Source organism: Diabrotica undecimpunctata, chromosome 2, assembly GCF_040954645.1.
Source record: "Diabrotica undecimpunctata isolate CICGRU chromosome 2, icDiaUnde3, whole genome shotgun sequence".
Classification (NCBI taxonomy): Eukaryota; Metazoa; Arthropoda; class Insecta; order Coleoptera; family Chrysomelidae; genus Diabrotica; species Diabrotica undecimpunctata.
In genome coordinates this window covers 74,037,424-74,059,776 of record NC_092804.1, presented here as the reverse complement: position 1 = coordinate 74,059,776, position 22,353 = coordinate 74,037,424, and the positions used below count along the sequence as shown (strand labels likewise).

The 22,353-nt window shown below is 32.5% G+C and overlaps 1 protein-coding gene across 5 annotated transcripts in view; it reads left to right on the top strand.

Moving 5' to 3' along the window:
- rut (adenylate cyclase rutabaga) overlaps positions 1–22,353 on the top strand; it is a 933,824-nt gene that overhangs the window by 628,814 nt on the left and 282,657 nt on the right. For all 5 annotated transcript variants that reach the window (XM_072523105.1, XM_072523104.1, XM_072523101.1 and 2 more), the window contains one exon: positions 8,223–8,334. In XM_072523105.1, the coding sequence (XP_072379206.1) occupies positions 8,223–8,334 (112 nt within the window). The remainder of the gene's footprint in view (positions 1–8,222; positions 8,335–22,353) is intronic.

The following is a 22,353-nucleotide window of genomic DNA, read 5'->3' as shown; positions in this document are numbered from 1 at the left end:
ATTATGACAGAACAGCAAGGTGAAATACCAACCCTAATAATAGAGCGGTTTATTTAAATGATAAGATCAGTTTGGGTGACAACCTGCTTGTAAGGAACCAATAAATGAAAGGAAAGGTGGTTAATAACACCAAATTTCCCCCATTGATCGGCTAAGAAAAAACAAACAAACAAGTGAAGTCAAACCAAAAACTCATATAAAAATCGTCAACGTTGCGGCTGGTTAATTAGCCACAGGTGAAGATGAATTATAATTTCCAACAGTCCAAGGTTCATACACTTGGAGCTGCAAATAAAAAAAGGATTATATGAATCCCTTCAATTATATAACTGTATTGAACTATTTGATTACAGTTGAACAGTTAATACAAATCTGTGTATATGCAACACGAGACTAGGTCAAAAGTAATGCAAGTTGCATAAGTGCAAGAAATATTTCCTATATTCTATTTTATATTTAAATTTATTTTATATGTTAATATATATGTGTGAATATGCAACAAGTGACTATGTCAAAAGTTACATAAGTTTAAGTTAATATAAGTAAGAAATATTTCTTTATTTTTATTTTATTTGAATTTATTTTAATATGTTTATATATATATATATATATATATATATATATATATATATATATATATATATATATATATATAAATATATATATATATATATATATATATATATATATATATATATATATATATATATATATATATTATATATACACAAAAGTTCTTAATGTCCTATAGAAACGTCTCCTTTTAAAGTCGAAAATAATTTTTGTTTTGACAAAAATATATTCAAAAAACGAACCAAAAAACTCTTTTTTGCCCCATAACTTTTTTCTACAGAGGTATATGTATAGGCATTGCTTTACAGAATAAAACTTCTATCCTTCCTCTTCAAAACACCGTTTAGTAAAAGTCTTTCAGATTCGCAGTATCCAAGACACGATTATTCAAAGTTCGCCACTCCCACCGTGGGAGCCACTTTAAGCCATTTTCCCTATTTTTTTGCAAACATTGTTCTATAACTTATTTCGACACAGTTTTAGGTACATGCAGTGGTTATTGAATAGAAGTAAAAGATAATTACCTTTAAGATGATCTACTGTAGAAGGTTCTAGGACTAATTTTAAGTGAGATACGGTTTTTCAAAATTTTCTACATTTAACGATTTTTAATAACTTTCATCTAATTTCTCGTTTTAACTTCATTTCTTGTACATTTTTACAGGAATATCTTGTACAGGTATATGCATTACCCAATGAATGGAAAAGCTTGTTTTATGTACTTTAAAACGGTCTGTTGTAAAATACTCTGGGACTAAAGCAGGACGCGCACTGAATCGACAAGGCTCGACTCCACACCGTTCTTCCCGGTTCGACACACTCGATTAACCGCGCATTAGCTCAGTAGTTTCACAGCAGTCGAGTAGTGCAGAATCAGGAACGTCCTTAACAATGGATTCTTCATCAGATTCTGAAGAAGATGTCATTGTAGCTTTGGCATGTAATGAAATATAAAAAAGAAAACTAAGATTCTGAATTCATGAAATAAATCTAAAAAGGGAAACATACGGAGAATGTTACCCTTTGTTTCTATACCTACTTTCATTAAGCGATGCAGGGCGTATAAACAAAGATAAATTTAACAGATGATTGTTAAAGATGTTCCAAATGAGTCTACTCGTTCCGATAAGTAACAGTATAATTATGACACTTTATTAATTTTTTTATTTTCTCAACTATTAGTGTTTATTGCATAGTATATAAATTATTTTTATTACTGAATACATAGTAAGCAAAAAAATAATCCGATTCATAAAATTAATGAATATTTTATGCATACATGCAAGTAACAGTTTTATTACATCTGTTACAAATGTCCATCTTTATTTCGTTAATGCCGACGTCGTCGGAACTCATACAGGTTCGGACACGATTTAAGTAGGTATTATATTTCGGTATTGAAATTTTGTAATTTGAATCGATTTGTGGGTATATTTTTAGTCATCTTGATGGTCAAAGGACAATCAATTATTTTTATGCTGTTAATGTTGAATTAGCAATTATTTGTTGTGCGATTTAAAACTATTTAAGTATATATTTTTATTTGTATAACGACCCTATCTATACGTGATTGTGATTACTGTAACAATAACCACGTATTTCAATAACTGATATTGAAACCAAAAATGTCATCCACTGATTCTGCTGATGAATTGGTTGAAAATACATGGAGTCCTCCTCGAAAACGAAGTAAAAGAAGCTCTCTTAGCGTTGAAGTTAAAGAAATCTTTTTAAATGTGAAAGACAAGAAAATCCTGGGTTAGTGGTTGAAGATATTGTGAAAAAAGTGGCTAATAAAGTTGGAGTTTGTGATAGAAGTGTGTTTACGGTGATAAAGGAATACAAAACGAATCATCAATTCGCTGGACCAAAAGTATATCTGACCCGGAAAAAGAAGTTTGACAAAATTGATGATTTTGACAAAAATGCCAAAATGAAAAGACTGGTTCATAATTTTTTTATGAGCAACGAAATACCACCGTTGATAAGGTTTTAAAGAAGGTGAACTATGACCCTGATTTGCCAAATTTTTCGAAAACCCCATTTTACCGAATATTGAAAAACTTAATTTTCAATACAAACGTAGGGGAAGAAACGCTCTTTTACTAGATAGAGACGACATTGTGATGTGGCGAAGAGAATATCTTCAAAAGATGAGAGCTTATAGACTTTACGTTTTGTTCTGATGACATATTTATAGTACCTACATATGTATTCCCCAAAATTTTCAGATTGAGATAATTTAACAGTGACGAGTCACGACATATTAATAATTATATAATTATATATTATTATATATATATATATATATATATATATATATATATATATATATATATATATATATATATATATATATATATATATATATATATATATATAATTTCAACATAATTGAGTAATGAGTATTTTTTGTTATTATTATTATGAAACTTTTTAGAATTGTACAAACAACTAAGTATAGTAAAAATTAGAAATAAAACTTATATTTTTTGCAGGCACTCTGTACATAAAATTGTTGACAAAAAAAAATAAATTCTTGGGTTTTTCGCCGTGTATAAATGGTTCCTATTATCGGATATCGACTAAAACAATCAGGTTCTTTTGCAAAATTAAAATATAAATTTCGTATTTTATAAGATAATATATATTCTGACTAAACAAAAAGATAATCCCAAATGCGGCCCTGTTGCAGGCCTACACGTGGTAATGTTTACATCTTCCTGCATCGGTTAATGAATTTTACTATAGATTCACGCACAGTTTCAATTAACAATTTATCAAACATAATTGAGAGATTAGCCACACCACTGAAGAAAACTTAATACTAAATTCCACACTCAAACTCTTCATGCAGACTGTCGGCTATCGGCAATTTTACTGGCAACCGATCATATCTTAGCCGAGTCGAAGCACTGCATGGATGTCTATTTAGTCTATTTAAATGTCTGTAGAACAATACCAGAGAACTACGAAGTTCTCTGACAATACTACAGTCGTGTCGAGTCGAATCGAGCTCAGTCGATTCAGTGCACGTCCTGCTTTACGGTAACAAAGATATGGTTGTCAAAGGAATTTTTTTTAGTTTCTAGTTTTAACTTCTAGTCCAGTCGTTAGAGGTTTGACTTCTAAAAATTATACGAACAAGCTGAATTTTACTAAGAATGTCAATTTTGGAACATCAAAAAAGGTGCAATAAGTAAAGTATAGAGTATAACAACAATAACCGACTAATAACAACTAACTGGTTTACAAAAGATGTTTGGTCCGGAAGATATCTAAATTTTAATACCACGCACCTATAACGCATAAAATAAGTGTTGTATTCAGTCTTACTGAGAGAGCAATTAAGCTATCTAGCCCACAATACCATTCCGAAAATCTGAAAAATAGTTAAATATATCTTAAAGAAAAAATTTTTACAACCATCTAATCAAAAAAAGATTAGATTAGAAAAGTTGCATTGTCAGAAATCAATCTAGTTCCGATACTAATTCAATACAAACCCAAGTCATACCTAGCACTAATAATAGTAATGTCACTAAATCAAACAAACACGTATCTCCTTACCATACATTAATGGATTCTCGGAACAAATGTCGAAAATGTTGGCAAAATATGGTATCAATGTTGGACATAAATTGTCAAAAACATCCGGAAAATATTTTTCAAAATTTAAACCCGATGTTAATAAAGATCATCAGTTGGATGTTGTTAATAAAATAAATTTAACGACTGCAATTTAACATATATTGGGCAAACACACCAATATATACATAGAAGGGTTGTGCACACAAGCATATTGTACAAACCAACAAATTAAAGCCAAGTATTGTCTAAAAAATTGATTTTGGAGAAAGAACAAAACTACAACAAAAGATGTAAATTGGAGATGATTCACATAAAAACAGATAAACATCTATAAATAATAAGACTGATATCAAAGATCTTTCCAATATGTATCATAATTTAATAAATTGAGTTGTTTTTTTTAATGCACCATTGGCAGATATTTAAGATACGACCCCGAACCACTCGTATTTTGAAGTACCGGCCATATGTATTTCCGAGTCAGAAACCTTTTCTGCAATCCATGTAAAACCACCAAATAGTGTAAACATAAAATGTTATTTTGTATTACATAATTTTAAATAATTAAACTGCTTATTGAAAATGACAAATAGCCGAAACGTTTAAACAATCATTAAGTGGTTTATTTATAACAGGCCGACAAACACAGGAATTAAAAAAACTTGTACACATTCATGTAATCCTGATGCAAGTACGTCTTTTCTGTGGCAGCGTTTTTTCGTATCTACTAGAAAATAAGGCTAAAAGGCTTTTATAGTTGTGTTACTAAGATAATTTGGTATTTTAAATTAACATCCCGAACTTGTATACAATAATACCCCGCACTTACGCGATAGGTGGGACCGAGCGATAACCGCGTAAGTCGGGGTATACTTTCGTATATGTATACAAATTATTTTTAGTTGGGGCCGGAAGCCAAAAAAAAAAATAGCAATTTACACAAAAACTGTTTATTAAAATCTTAGAACATAAAATCACCATTCGAAATTATTTTGATGTAGAAGGCTTCATAAAATCTAACAAAGCAATTTGAGTAGTAATAAAATTTTTTCCACCGAAGAATTTTCCATAGAAGGCTAATAATTTTTGTTATTCCTTGTTTTGTAGAAGAAATGCTCTTCGTTGTAGTCTATATTTTCTAAAATTTGTAATCCCTTTTGAATTAAACTGAGGTCATCGGTCAAGTTTCCAACCGTCGTTTGATCCTCTCTTTAAATTGAATGTAAACACTCATGCTCTGGAATATCTTGCTCTTCCTCATGCATTTCTATGAGTTCATCAATTATCAGCTCCTTCTTTTTGGAATCAAACAGTTCTTGAATGTCACCACTATCCACTTCTAAATTCAATTCAGTTTTTGAAGTTATACTTCTATACGCACGGTCGGTGTTGGAAATTTGCATGAGAGTGAATCTGTGAAACCATTACATATGTAAGATAATGAGTAAGAGAGAGACAGAAGATAATGTTCCTTTGTATATATATTTAATATATAATATTGTATATATATATATATATATATATATATAATATTATATATAATATAATAAGTATTAATATGTATTATAATTTATGTGATATGTTTTGTATTATTTAAAATTAAACGTTTATAATTATTTTAGGCTTTTGTATTTCAAAATAATCACAGTTTTACCGAAAACTGTCAATTTTGAAATCCATTAGTGTCATGTCTAATTGGCAAATCCTTTACGTGTTTGGTTCATACGCCGGTGGTTGTGAGTTCGAATCCCAGTTATGAATTTCCTTTTTTATTTTTGAAAAATTTAAAAACCTGACGTTAATCTTATTAAATATATGTAATATTCGCAAAAAACATAAATTTTAAAATAAAATGAAAATTTACGAGATTTAAAAAAAAAAAAACCGAGTTGTTGGTTTTTTATTTTTATCGTCGTAAAGTAAGTTATGTATATTGGCAGTTTTAAATACTTATAAATATTACATTTTAATTTATATTGTATTATTATATTGAATTATGTTGCAGTGTATTTATTGTATTGTAATTTTTATATTAATAACAAAATAAACAATGAATTTTACTGCAGAGTATGTGTGAATTTTTTTTTGCATTCAACTCCTTTTATACATATATAAAAATAAAAAAGTATATTTTCATTAAAATATTGATACAATCCTTCATTTACTATACTCCTATTACAGGTCAAATGTTTATATACAGCAAATGATGCACCATATAACTATGTAACTAATTCTTTTTCTCTTTCTGCTGCAGATTGACTCCTATATAAATTTTTAACGGCGAACGCGTGTATAGAAGTATAACTTCTACCGGCAGTCCCACTGGACTGCCACACCCGTTTTTTTCCAGACGCCACTTCACGTTTTTTTGTGAAATTTCATTCTAAGATTGCCCAATGATTTTCACTGTATCAATTTAAATTGTTTTCAAAAGTCTTTAACAGTGTTGAATTTCTTTGAATGATTTAATGACTCCTTGATTGATAGGTTGAAGTAAGCTTGTTATATTAGGTGGCAAAAATTTAACTTTTTCATGTGGATCAAAACTAGTTAATGTTGCAGGAGGATTACCTAATGGGTTGTCGATGATTATCATCATTTAAATAGAATTATGAATGAAACTGGTCTTTTTATTTTTAATACTCTTGGATTTTCTGAGCGATAAACTAAAAAAGATTTTAACCTACAATCACCAGCCGCATTCGCGCCATACATTACTGTCAATCGATCTTTGGCTGCTTTAAAAGCTGGAACGGTTTTCTCTTTACATGATATAAAAGTTTTTTCCGATTTTTTGTTTCCAGAACATATATGGTTAAGTGATCTCCCCAGCATCCTCTTTGAATCTCTCAAAAATCAGCTTAGCTTGGGAGCACACTGTGTTCTAATCAATAGGACAAATTTTCACAGTTACTTAATTATCACGCCATAATTTTAATATTGTGTCCATCTCGACGATAATACCGTGACGTATACGATGACATTTACCATGGTTGAATTTAAAGATTGTGAACTTTTCACAGCTTCGAGAATTTTTATTTGCAATCTTTATCTTGAATCGACTAGAAAATCGCGTAACTCTGGGTTAGCGTAACTCGAGGTATTACTGTAATTCATATCTTTACATTCGGCTTACTTTATTGCTATTCTACAATTTAATCCGAGATAATGAATATCCCTTCGAAAATTAACTGCTTTAGGGTAATTGGTTACCAACTTCTATATAATTATTTAACCATCGGTAACATTTTTTCTTAAATATAAAAATTTATGAAATCGACTTCGCCAATTTCGTTTCAAATCCGTTTTAGTTTCAATATCCTATGTTTAATTAGAAGGAGAATTGAGTTTATTATTAGTTGACTTGCGATTTTCACGACGTTCCTTTACTCTCCTGTCAACTGATTATAACAGTTTTTTTCTTGAAACCCATTCATTTTTCATTAAAGGAAATTAGTAAGTATCACATTTTTATTTAGTTTTTATTTTATTGCACTCAAAGCAGAATTTGCTGTTTCTGATTTTAAGTATTCGTAATAAAATGGTAAAAATTGGAGTAAATAGAAGTTGAAGAATGATTTATTTTGAGTATGCACTTTTATGGCACCTCAGTACCTTAACATTTTTATGTTTTTTGATGCGATTTTTCGAGGTACCAGGTTCATATAATACCAAACTCAGCTAAAACAGAAAGACAGTTCCTGATTTCGAACCTGTCGTTCGTAAATTTTCATATTGTTTTACATATTTTAAAAAACTGATGGTTACATTTTACATGATATATAAAACGATTTATATACATATTTAAATAATTTTATATAAAAAACAAGCACTTAGATTTTATTGTACTGGCATTCATTATGCTGGTAATTATAAAACGTTTTAACCACGCGTGTATAATATAATCGACGGTGATAGAAAAAAACTAGCCCACTTTTATCACATCATATGAAAAACATTGTTAAAATATTTTAAATATTTGTATGATAAATATTAATTTTTTTTTTTCGTATTTAGGAAATAGTGTTTTAAAATAATAATTCATGTTCTTGTTTCAGCATATTGTTCGCGGATATCGTTGGTTTTACGGTGCTAGCGTCGCAGTGTACGGCACAGGAGTTGGTGCGGTTGTTGAACGAATTATTTGGGCGATTTGATCAATTAGCTAACGTAAGTAATGTTTTTAATTTATTTTTCCGCGTTTTGGCTGATAAGGTGCTGTTTTACCGAATATAAAATGGTTTATTAAAGATGTACTTTTTAACAAATGTAAATTTACTACATAATAATTATTACACTGTTAATAAAACTTGTTTTATTATCTGATTCTTTTGCTTTATACTGTATATTAAAGTTAAAATTATTTTATTCGATACCTCTTATCCTTATATATAATATCGTTTAAAAGGCAGCCGTTTTCTAGTAACCTATCATTTTTGTGCTAAGTTCTGCACGTTAAATTTGAAACTTCTCTTTCCTTTTGAAAGTTACGATGGCTCATCCATACCGGATAACTTTATAAAAAAAGTTGGGGTAACCTTAATATTCAAAACTGATTCCTAAGGGAAATAAATTCCCGAAAGGATGGGGAAACCTTTCTTCCGGCATAACTTTATAAAACGTTAAACATTTTCAATACCCTTTAGCACTTGCGGTAGTTACTCTGCAAATATTTTTCGGATGTATAGATTGCTCTCGGATTGTTTCGGATATATAGATTGTTGATATTTTTCATCTTCTTAATTTTATATTTTTTTATTTTATAATGGTACAAAAAATACTAATTTCATTAATGTTATTGGATCCATAAAGGAAGCTGTAGTCAGCGAATGTCTCACAGATGTAACTTGATTAAAAGACTGTTTATAAATGGGAGCAAGGATATACTAAGCAGGGAAAAATCGTAAATTAATATTAATAGAATAAGAATAGCCAATGTCTACAGGGCGTTTAATGAATGTGTTATTATTTTTCATCGGTTTTTAGGTAATTCTTACAAAAAATTATACCGTATATTTAATATTCCAAAATCGTATGAATAGCAAGTAGTTGGTTGAAAGTTAAACGTCGATCTTAGATAAATAGCTCGGAGAAATAACATTTTCCATTTTTTTTTTCCAAAGAAAACCTATACATTTTCTGCAGAGATTGAGGCTTCTTTTTTTAATTATTAACAATTTAGTGTAAAAAATGCCATTTTTTATTTTTTTCTTCTTACCATTCAAAAAGCTTAATATTTGAGGTAAAATTACAAAACTTTATATTTTAAAACATAAAAAAATCTTTCATATGGCGATTGCTAAAAGTTGCAAAATGAATTTGTTGCCTCCAAAACTACAAAATAATGCAAACACGTTATTTCTTTGTAACTATTGTAAAAATCAACCTAGATATTTGTTAGTGCGCCTCGTATTGTGGTCCTTAACAAACCCTCAAAATTTTAGATCGATCCACTAATTAGTTTAACAGTTATTCTATTTGTTTATCCCAGAGACCTCTTTTTGCTGTAAAATTAGTCAGAACATAATGAGGATGCGTTAATTCTACGCATACAAAATGAAAGTTTAAGAGTTAAACTATCAGCTAATTGAGGTTAATTCTGTGTATGAGATCATACACAGAATATGGAAACAAGAGAAGATGCCAAAAAAGTGGAATGTTATCTACCCAATCCATAATAAGGGCGATAAACTTCTCTTTGTAAACCATAGCGAAATATTCTTGCTTTGTTACGGATATATAATATTTACCAGTATACTTAACCATAAACTACAACTCCATGCAGAGATCATCGAAAAGAAGAATATCAGGCAGGATTTAGGCAAGGAATATCAATCGTTGACCAATTATTCACGGTTAGGCAGGTCTTAAGCAAAGCCTGCGAACATAACATAGATGTCTATAATATTTTTGTCGACTTTAAACAAGCAAATGACTCAATAAACAGGGCACACTTATACAAAATATTAATTGAATTTGAAATACCGTCCAAACTAGTTAGGGTTATCCGGTGCCTCAGATACAAATACAACATAATATGACAGACCCATTTCAAATAATTCAAGGAATAAAACAGGGTGATGAGCTGGCACCAAGAATGTTTAATTTAGCACTAGAATACATAGTTAGAAAAACATCAAAATGTAGAATCAATACACTTAATAATAAATCAGTCCAACTGGTAGCATATGCAGATGACATAAATATCATGAGCAGAACCAAAGCAACAGGCGAGAATACGTACATGTAACTTAAATCAGATGCTAAACAAATAGGTCTGTCAATGAACACAAAAAGGACTAAAATCCTAGTATAAAGCTGATCGGGGAGAGCAACACGACCCTACACGATAGTCGATAGTTGACAACTTGCAAAAGTAGAGAGCTTTATCTATTTAGGAGCCAAAATCACAAGAGACAACATTGACTATGCAGATCTTAGAAAAATAATCATCCTAGCCAATACGGCATACTTTGCTATGAACCAGATATCATAAAACTAGATTCGAATCTACATCATAATCTGCCCGTTAGTAGGATATGAATGTGAAACTTGGGTACTGACTCAAAAATCTGTCAACCGCATGGACATCTTAAAAAAAAGGTACTGAGATGAATACTGAGCTCTATAAATGAGAACAACCGATGGCGAATCAGATACAATTATGAAATATATAATACATAAATATAAAAAACCACCTTTATATCTATATAACCGCCTAGAGCGTCTTCAGTTGACGGGCCATATATTTAGAATGAAAAAAAAACAGACTTCTAAAAAACTGTTGAATGCAAGAATCGAGGAAAGAGATCTATTGGAACACCGAGAAAGTGATGGAACGATGAAGTGGATGAGGACGCAAGAAATCTCGTTGGCAGGCGATCGTGGAGGAAAATGGCTACAGACGATAACGAATGGAGATGTTAGCTAAAGGCGCGTTTTCACGGGTCGATCTGGATTGAACGATTTAGATCGATTATTAAATTGAAAGCAAATTGAATATGTAAACCGTAAATCGACTTGGTCGTTCGGCGGAGTGAGGCGATTCGACGGAAGTAGAAAGACTGTCTACTTTTGATAGGCGATTGCCGCCGAATCGATGTCGAACGACTGGAATAATCATTTTTTACTAAAATAGATGTTAGATAATAATTATTTTTCTTCCAAAAACGAATTGTCATTAGAACAGGCAATTTTCATTTTTTTTGTTTTGGTTTTTGGTTTGGTTTTTTGTATATATTAGTCCCATATCCACTATTTTCCTTTGAGATTAAAACATCCAGAAAGGGTAACGAGTTATTTTATTTCTTTTCCATTGTAAATTTTATTGACTCCTCCTTTTACCTTTTATTTATATTAATCAGAAATGTATCCAACACAACATCTACATATTTCCAACATATTGTGGGCTTTAAATTTTGATTAGGAATGTTTGTTTTGAAGTTTCTCATCAATATATTAGCTAATAATGGATTTAAAGCACAGCCCAAAAATTTTGTTTATAGAAATCATTGTTTAGATAAAAATAAGTGTTGTCAGTAGATCGTGTCAACAGTTCCATTATAGCTGATACATTTAATTTGGTTCTAGTTGATAATCTATCATTTTGTAATTTGGTTCTAATTGTTTTCAAAGTTTTATCTAAGAAAATACCATCTTAATGGTGCATTTATAAATAGACTATTTATGTAAAACCTTACTTAGAAAATATTACATATACAAATCAATGTACCAAATTATAATAACATTTAAAAATATAGATAATTTTATTAAAATTTGTTATTGTTTTCTCTATCTAATTTTGTTTTATTTAAGTCAAGCATAGCTACAGCTATACAGATCCCTCTTTATAATAATAACTTTTCAGTTTTTTTTAATAATACATTTTTTAATAATACCCGTGAAAACGCGCCTTAAAGGCGCGTTTTCACGGGTCGATCTGGATTGAACGATTTAGGTCGATTATGAAATCGAAAGCAAATTGAGTATGTAAACCATAAATCGACTTGGCCGTTCGGCGGAGTGAGTCGATTCGACGGAAGTAGAAAGACTGTCTACTTTTGATGGGCGATTGTCGCCGAATCGATGACGAACGACTGAAATCGAATGTGTAAACATCTCGTCGAACGAAAACACAACGTGCAGAAAGCCGAGTAGAGTACTTCTAACGTGTATGCAGTTGTTGTTTTTAGTGCGATAAGCTGTAATTTTGGGAAAAAATGAGTGAAAATGGTCAGATGCAGACATGGCAAGATTTTTGGATGCTTAATAAAACTATGATGTATTATGGAATCCACAAACTGAGCTTTATAGCAATCTACAAGCGGGGCGAGCAGCATTGAAAGCAATTCTACAACATATGAATAAACCGAATATGTCTGAAAATTACTTGAAAAATAAAAAAAAATATTACAACAACATACAAATTGCGCAACAAATTAATTGCACACCTACAATAATAATTTCAAGTGATGCCGTTTTATACCACAATTAATTCAACATTTGTCGCCTATCGTGTAAACCTTTTTGCTTTCCACACAGATCGAATTATGGTCGAACGATCCAAATCGTTCAACCTAGATCGACCCGTGAAAACGCGCCTTAAAGGCGCGTTTTCACGGGTCGATCTGGATTGAACGATTTAGGTCGATTATGAAATCGAAAGCAAATTGAGTATGTAAACCATAAATCGACTTGGCCGTTCGGCGGAGTGAGTCGATTCGACGGAAGTAGAAAGACTGTCTACTTTTGATGGGCGATTGTCGCCGAATCGATGACGAACGACTGAAATCGAATGTGTAAACATCTCGTCGAACGAAAACACAACGTGCAGAAAGCCGAGTAGAGTACTTCTAACGTGTATGCAGTTGTTGTTTTTAGTGCGATAAGCTGTAATTTTGGGAAAAAATGAGTGAAAATGGTCAGATGCAGACATGGCAAGATTTTTGGATGCTTAATAAAACTATGATGTATTATGGAATCCACAAACTGAGCTTTATAGCAATCTACAAGCGGGGCGAGCAGCATTGAAAGCAATTCTACAACATATGAATAAACCGAATATGTCTGAAAATTACTTGAAAAATAAAATAAAAAATATTACAACAACATACAAATTGCGCAACAAATTAATTGCACACCTACAATAATAATTTCAAGTGAATCCGTTTTATACCACAATTAATTCAACATTTGTCGCCTATCGTGTAAACCTTTTTGCTTTCCACACAGATCGAATTATGGTCGAACGATCCAAATCGTTCAACCTAGATCGACCCGTGAAAACGCGCCTTTAAGGCGCGTTTTCACGGGTCGATCTAGGTTGAACGATTTGGATCGTTCGACCATAATTCGATCTGTGTGGAAAGCAAAAAGGTTTACACGACAGGATATGAATGTTGAATTAATTGTGGTACAAAATGGCGTCACTTGAAATGATTAATGTAGGTGTGCAATTAATTTGTTGTGCAATTTGGGAAGAAATCGCTAAATCAAACAAAAAGAAAAAAAAAAAGAACGTGGTAGACCCGACCGTGGATTGGGAGACGAAATACCCATGGTGCATCACAAATCCTGCTTCAAGAAATGGTTGTGGAAGATCCAGAGGCTTATAGAAAGCATCTAAGATTGGATAATGCTCATTTTAGAGAACTTTTAGAAAAAACTGCTGAGACAAGTCAAAAAAACGATATAAATATGCGTGAAGCATTACCAGCAGGGCTAAAATTGCAAATAGCTCTTCGATTTCTAGCCACTGGAGACAGCTATGTGTAAATGATTTATTAAGGACTACTAAAACACAATGAATGTTTTTAAAAATAAAAAAGAATATTATCTACCTACCATGTTTGATTGGCTTTTTCTGCCTCCCATCGTTACTGTTCACAGAAAACTATCAGTATGTTTAAGCCAAATTAGAACCGGTACATATAAGTCGTCAGGTCCAGAGCCACTCTTTAGTGATTTCAATACTTTGCTCAATTCACGATTGTATGTTGTTCTAATATATTGGGTTTATTCATATGTTGTAGAATTGCTTGCAATGCCTCTCGCCTAGCTTGTAGATTGCGATAAAGCTCGGTTTGTGGATTCCATAATACATTATAGTTTTGATAAGCGTCCAAAAATCTTGCCATGTCTGCATCTGACCATTTTTCAGTCATTTTTTCCCAAAATTACAGCTTGTCGTACTAAAAACAACAACTTTATACACGCTAGAAGTACTTTACTCGGCTTTCGGTACGTTGTGTTTCCATTCGACCAGGTGTTTACACATTCGATTCCAGTCGTTCGACATCGATTCGGCGACAATCGCCCGTCAAAAGTAGACAGTCTTTCTACTTCCGTCGAATCGACTCACTCCGCCGAACGGCCAAGTCGATTTATGGTTTACATATTCAATTTGCTTTCGATTTCATAATCGACCTAAATCGTTCAATCCAGATCGACCCGTGAAAACGCGCCTTTAGGGAGCAGGGCTTGAATTGGGCTATAGAGCCAAAGGATAATGGAGGTTAATTGCCATTCTTATAACACGTTTAGTTCAGTGGTACAATAAATTTGTATATTTACTGTAGATTAAATTTTGTAGCTTACATTTTCACATTTAATTAGATTTAATGGCGAACATTCAATTATTAAAGCATACAAAATAGTAGACCTATAATTTGGACCTATTAAACAAAATGGTGTATGGAGATCTAGGTACAACCATGAACTCTACCAACTGTTCAAAGATGCACCGATCTCAGAATTAGTTAAACTTGAAACACTTCGATGGGCTGGTCATTTAGTTAGAATGGAGACCGAAAGATTACCAAAAAGAGACCTAGATAGTAAGTTGCAGGGAGCAAGACCAAAGGAAACGTCACGGAATAGGTAGGAGGATGAAGTGTCAGCGGACGCGCAAAATTTGCTAGATGTGAGAACCTGAAGAAGTTCGACAAGGTTGGAGTCATAATCTGAAGAAGGCCCAGGCTCTATTTGGGTTCTAGCGCCATTGGAGAGAGAAAGAGCGAGAAAGGAGAGAGAAAAGAGATAAATTAGGAGACGTCACATGAAAAAATTAAAAATTCTTTTAATCTGAAAATAGGGAAACTGCTAAATAATAAAAGATATTGGACACCCCATAGAATAAGAGGTCCTTGGTCGTATTCGAAATTAGAATTATTAGCTTATGTTGCAAGTTCGGGTAGTTATATATAGTAGTTTGGGTAATATATATATATATATATATATATATATATATATATATATATATATATATATATATATATATATATATATATATATATATATATATGTCAAAATTAATTAGGATTTTTGTAACACGTTGTAGCATTCATTTTTAAATTTGGTTAGATTTAATGGTGAACATTTGGTTTTATTCATTTTGATTTGTTAACAGTCATTTCCCGGCCAAATATAGATAATAAACAATGTTAATGCGGTTTTATTTGTCCCCTAAATAATAATGAGTATAATTCGTGTAAAATGTGTTGGTGATGTGATATTAGATTCGAATTGAGCACATGAGTTTATAACTATTTTTTGTTTTAGCGTATTAACTTCCCCTAAGTGATATATTGTTACTTATTTAATCACGAAAGTAGAAATCCGAAGATTTCTATTGACGAAACCAAAATTTTTGCTTTACTCTGTGCCTTCTAAGAGTTGCAAGGCAAAACAGACGATGCTAAAGATGTAAAGAGAGAGAAAAGGGGGAATCTAAAAGTTGTATCCCACAACATATCTCCTCATCTAAGCAAAAATCTTTGACGAATTGGTTTCGTGTGCTCTTAAAGAGTATATCGAAATAATCAAAGACAGTTAAGATTTGACTTATATATTACTTGATTGTATGACATTTGAATAACTAAGTTATTCACCTTATCGTTGATTACGCTTGAAAGGACTTATTTCTGTTTAGTTCCATCCAGTTTAATTGGTGATCGGGTTTGATGAATAATCTCACCTACGCGATCTTCTATTACATTTAGTGTCTAGGTGTAACGAATGATTTAATGCGTTAGCACCTGTAACACGCCTAGTAGTTCGCCTCTATTCTAAGGCTATATAAAATTGTTAACAATGCGTAGCTTCCTAAGATACATAGATCGCTCGATGTACAAATAAGAAAAAAAATTTGTAAAATTGTACATATATCCATACTTTTTTTATAAAGTTAAAGCATCAACGCTGAAAGTTAGCAATCTGAAGAGACTTAAACCATTTAAAATATCGCTATAGAAGAATTGGCAAACACTCGAAGAATGTTGCGAATTCCTTAGACTGCTCATACTCTCAAGTTGAAAGTTTTGAGTCGAGTGAGCAAGAAACTAGAGCTGATCTAAATCATTAAAAAGCGGAAAAGTGCATATATTGGTCATGTAATGAACCAAAATAAGTTAAGATCGAAGGCAAACGTAAACCAGGACGTAGGCAGTGCTCCTGTGTTAAGAACAAACGAGATTGGATGATCTTTGGCTCAAACTGTTTGCTGAGGAACACCCAAGACAAAGAAAAATTTGCCGAAAGACACTCAAAGAAGAATAATTAACTTAATGGTTCGGCATGGCCGGTTATAAAGTTTCTCATCAGTTGGAATCTTTATTACTTTCCATATACTTTTATTTCATTTATTGTTTCTCTTTCTACTCTTTCTTGACTTCTTAATTTATTATCATGTTCCCATGTTATTACATATATTCGCCTTTGACAGCATTAGTTGGCGATCTTTTCGTTGTATTTAACATGCAGGTTATTATTGTTAGGTATCGCCATATCAACTCTCTGTTTCTGGAATCATCTTTCCTGCGGTCCTGTACTGTTGACATAGTCTTGGGAAGTAGCCCATGCAAAGGTTTACCCATCCAGGTGCGCATTTTTTCTTGCTGAGAAAAAATGCGCACCTTTTTATGCGCTTTCTGGTTTCCTCAGTTTAAGCGGTCTTGTGTCATCTACTGCGCAAATTACGCCATATAAAGTAGATAATTACTATTTAAATGGGAATAAGCCACAATTAAAGGTTAAAGTACGTTTATTGACGTTTCAATTTCCACTTCGGAAATCGTTCTCAAAATACAAACATTAGTATAAAATAGTAATATAATATAAATATATAATATAAAATCTCAAGAAAATAGCTTCAGAACAATATATAAAGTAGATGTCTCAGCCTGTTAAGTCCTCAAATTGGCAATCTGTTTTTCCAATTGCTCCCATATGTTCATAAGTTCTCCTCTTCCTAGATACAGCGGTAACGCTGTTCCCTCTACTGCGCTTCGTGGATGATTTTTTTTGTGCCTTTGTAAGAAGTGTTCTTACTTTCCGCTGAAGAATTTCTATATCCTTTTTAGACCAATTTACAATACTAAATGAGCAGTTAAGCGAAGAACATGCGCACGTATTTAATGCCTTAAAATAAATGTTTACCATTAAGATCTGGGCGATTTAGCTGTCTTACTCTTCGTACGAATTCGGAAGTTAGTTAGTTCAGTTTTCAGTTGGTTATGGTCAATTTTTCACGCTTGCTGTACTTCGAGATATTTGTACATATTTTCCTCCATGGCTCCAATGGTTTGCCCATCTTGCATATTGAAACCTCCGGGCTGAACCTTTTCCCTGACTATATTTAGAACACGGATTCTGATATCATTCGAGAAAGTTTGGGCAGTTTTTTGCATCTTATCTTAATCAATAGATGATTTAGCTTCTCCACGACAGTATTGTTATTTTTGATGCTAAAACCTGAGCCAGTGAAGTTCATTAACTGCGATAGTGAGGTCATCGCTGGGTAGAACCACAGTGGACTCAACGAGTTCCCTTAGAAAAGGCCCTGATTAATTGGGATGTTTCCAGTTTCGATTTTGTTTTCACCACATATTTAAAAGTGAATTGTAGTCTTTCACTCCGCCATAATATGCTTTAGAAAGGTCACTATATTATCATCGAATTCTCAATGTCAATCTATACGCGAGTCATGCTGCACTGAATTGAAGGCCTTCTTGTATCAATGAAGACATAAAAAGGTTCCTTTTTTGGTGTGTGCCTGTTTAGAAATGACTGAGTCGATTATAAGTTGTTCATTGCAACCCATGGAACCCTTAGCGCATCCTTTCTATTGTAGCTCTATGATTATTTAGAGCACAGTGTTGGTAGATACGCTGGTCGACACAGGATGTGACATTGTTCAGCTTATTGTTTTCTGAATCATGTTGTGAGGGTCTTAGAGTGTTTAGCATTATTTTTAAACTCTTTTCATTACTTTTCTACTTCTCACTCCTCGAATGTATTCCAATAATAATTTGTCCAATAGCCCTATGCAAAAATTAAATCTTTCTCAGCAGTCGTTTTTCCAGCAATTCTGTTGTCAGTTCTTCTATTATGAGTACCTCGTCGTGTTCTGATCTTAATTCTCATAGCATTAGCAATTGCTGTTGCTGCACAGCAAATCACCATATGCAAATACTCCAATGTATGGGCTTCTACGACATATTGGGTAGGATTTCAGTATTCAAAATGTGCATCATCGCACCTAGTTTCCTACAAGAGCATATTCTTGGTATAGGTGATCTGCTCAGTGAGTTTGTTCCGTTGAAATCTTGTACGACATGTGCCATGTTTTACCAGGCTATCATACAACTTATTGTGGTCATGCTGTGTATTATGAGGTTGAGTTTCTTGTGTGGCAACCTGATGAATCTGTTCATATATTTCATTGAGCACTTGATCTACAATTGTCTCGTGATTGTGTATCTTCCGTTCGACTTCGCTTCGGATGGTGTCGCATTTAGTCTCTGGGACAAGACTGTTTCTTAGAATTACCTGGTATTGATCTGCTACTCGTTGTTCAGATACTTGAATTTCTGGGTAATCGCTACAAAATTCCGTATACAGATGTTGTCGGTAGCCGATCATTTCTTGACTGGGGTTTGTCATCTTATAATAGAAGCGCAAAATATTTTCATTCCTGGGTACAGTCCATTTCATGCTGCTTCGGTCATCCCGCTTGAGTGACCGTCTGCTGATGTTCCAGCACAGCATCTTCAACGAATGGAGCTACTGTTGTGGTTTGGCTCACTTATCGTTGTTGTTGTTGGACTGTAGCTGATTGTACCCCACAATACCCTGTCACCGACGTATCGCTTGTTGTCATGTCTAGCGCCGGCTCCAGCAGTGCCCTGGCTATCCCCAGCCAGCGACCCTAAACATAAATTAGTAATCACCATTTTCATGGATTGTATTTATTATTACTATTAGCGAATGCTCCCTTAAACCAAGGCGATAAGCAATGTGAATCAGTTCTTTTTAGTGTTCTTATTATTTGCCCAGTATTCACGGATACGTTCTGCAAAACGATGGTTTCGTTCCTCTGACCACTTTGGTCTGTATTGCTTCTGCTTAGTTAACTCTGGCGTTATATCAAATGTCTCTACTTTGTCTCTGAATATATTTTTCTCAATGATGCCTGTTTTGTATATATTTGTGCTTCTGGTATCTTTCCGAATTTTAGACATTCGGGGTATTAGTTGTTTAAGTGAAGTTACGTGTACTACCGTATTTTTTTGTTAGCCTATTTATTATTTCCTCATAATATCTCTTTGATATTATTTCTCCTTAAAATCCTACCAACAATATTTTCATTAAAAAATGTTCATAAACTCTGTATGTCTTTGGAGTTTGTTTTTATTTGGTTACTCGCATATGAATTAAAAACTTCTAAAGCATTTTTTTATACGAGAAATGTGAAAATCGAGCTAAATACATGTCAATTTTAAACATTATGTCATCACTTTAACATTAGGAGACATAATATATTATTAATACTTAAAAAAATATTACTCAGATTCACATTGTCTTACTTTAAAGTCGACTTTAATCTCGCTGGAAATACGAATCGTAAAGGATGCCATTTCAAAGGAAAATGCGATATTTTACGTTTTGACATCATAAGCCTTGCAAAGAAAAAGAAAATACTCTTCCTGTGATATTAACGTCTTCTGGGATAAAGGAACTGACAAGCTCTTTAATTTTCTTGGTTGGAAAAAACCGATGTCTTTTCTTACCCAATTTTAATTAGGGTAGCTTGAGAGTTGATATCGAAATAGTTGAAAGTAGTTTTTAATTTCGATTTTTTGAAAAAGGGGAAACGCTTTAGTCTCCCTGAAGCTATATAGATTTACCACCTACAGCTTTTTATAACTGCTTTTAAGATTGATTTTTTGCACCCTCTTAGATATTTTATGGTATATCTAGAATATAATAATGTTCCGGCTAATATACAATATAGCTCAATAAAAACGCGTACAACACGTAGTACTCGTAGCAAGTAAGAGAAAATTGGACATATATAAAATAGTAGATGTCGCACGAAGACATACAAAATTCTGTAAATTTTAACATGAAGAACCAGCTTAATAATAGAAGATAGTCAATAAAATATTAATTATTCTTAATTAATAATATTAATAAAAATAATGTTCCTTCTTGTTTGTGATGTTTTTAATTTGTATAGTTTATATGTTTTTATGTTTTAATTTCAAATATTGGCTCATATTTTGGTATGTTAATTAAATGATAACAACCAACATGAATATGAATATATCGGTTAAGTTAGTCTTTGCTATTTTATAATTTAAGTGATGGATTATTTAACTTGATGGAAGTTCATTTTCATTCTAAGAATAAAACACTGGAAACTTTTATTTTCTATACTTGCACAAAATTTATTATAATTTATATTTATTAAAGCTTTTTCGGTACAATGTCTTTCTCAAGTGATGTATTTTTACTATGCATCTACACATTATACTTTTGGTAAGTCTTTAACTGAGTAAGTTGAGCAGGGGAGAGCTGTTTGTCTTAAGTTGGTCATTGATATATATATATATATATATATATATATATATATATATATATATATATATATATATATATATATATATAATTCTGTCCGTCCTTTCTGTTCTGCCATTCTCCATCTCTAAGGTCTCGTCTTTCCATGGCCTCGTCCACTTCATCCCTCCATGATTTTCGGTGTCTACCTCTTTTCCTCCTTCCTATTGGGCTCCAATCCGAAATCTTTGCTATCCACCTTGTATGATCTGTTTTTCTCACATGTCCATACCAAATTAAACGTTTTCTTCGATGTAGCTGAGTATGTCTTGTTCTACTGCCATTCTTCGTTTTATCTCATTTCTGATGCGACCCATTTTTGTCACTCTACAGCTTCTTCTCATGAACTCCATTTCAGTTGCTGTGATTTTGGACCTGTTTCGTTTATTTATTACCCAATTCTCTGCTCCATACTGCGTACCAGGGTGTTATAAATTCTCTTATTTGTATTTCTTGTAATCTGTCCATCCCACAGTACCCCGTTCATTTGTTTAATACATGTTCTTGTCAGTGCCGTTAATTTCCCTATTATCGTCCATTTCCAAGTTTCTCACTGGTTCTTGCTCTGTTGTTAAATATTCGGTCTTTTCTAGATTTATTTTCAGTTCATTTTTTGTGTATTCCTTTTCTAATTTTCGGAGCATATAGCATAGATCTTCTTCATCTTGAGCCGTTACCACTTGGTCATATGCAAAGCTTAATGTGTACAAGAAGTTGTCCCGGATTGGTATTTCCATCCTTTCACATTTCCTTTTCCATGGTTTTAATATTTGTTCGAGGAATATCTTGAACAGTGTCGGAGACGTAGAGCATCCCTGCAATAAGCCTTTTGTGGTCTTAAATTCGTTGGAGTATTTATTGCCGGTTTTAACTCTTACCTTGTTGTTGTTGTAAAGGTTTTTGACGGCGTCTATTAACCTCTGAGTTATTCCGATTTCCTTCATCGTGTTCCATAGTTGTTTTCTGGGGACCGTGTCATATGCCTTTTTTAAATCTATAAATGCCATGTGTACTGGTCTATTTTTTGCCATTTTTTTTTTAATTAATTGTTGGAGTGTATATATGTGGTCTATACTAGATCTTCCTGCCGTGAACCCCGCCTGATTTTATTTGAGATAGATTTTTCCAGTTTTTCTTTCAGTATTTTTCCATATAACCTGCCCATACATGCTATCACACTGATGCCTCTGTAGTTCCCGCATTTCTTCTTATCTCCCTTTTTATGTATCGAGGTTATATATGCTTTGGACCATTCTTCTGGTATTTCGTTCAGGTTTATAGCGTTACTGAACA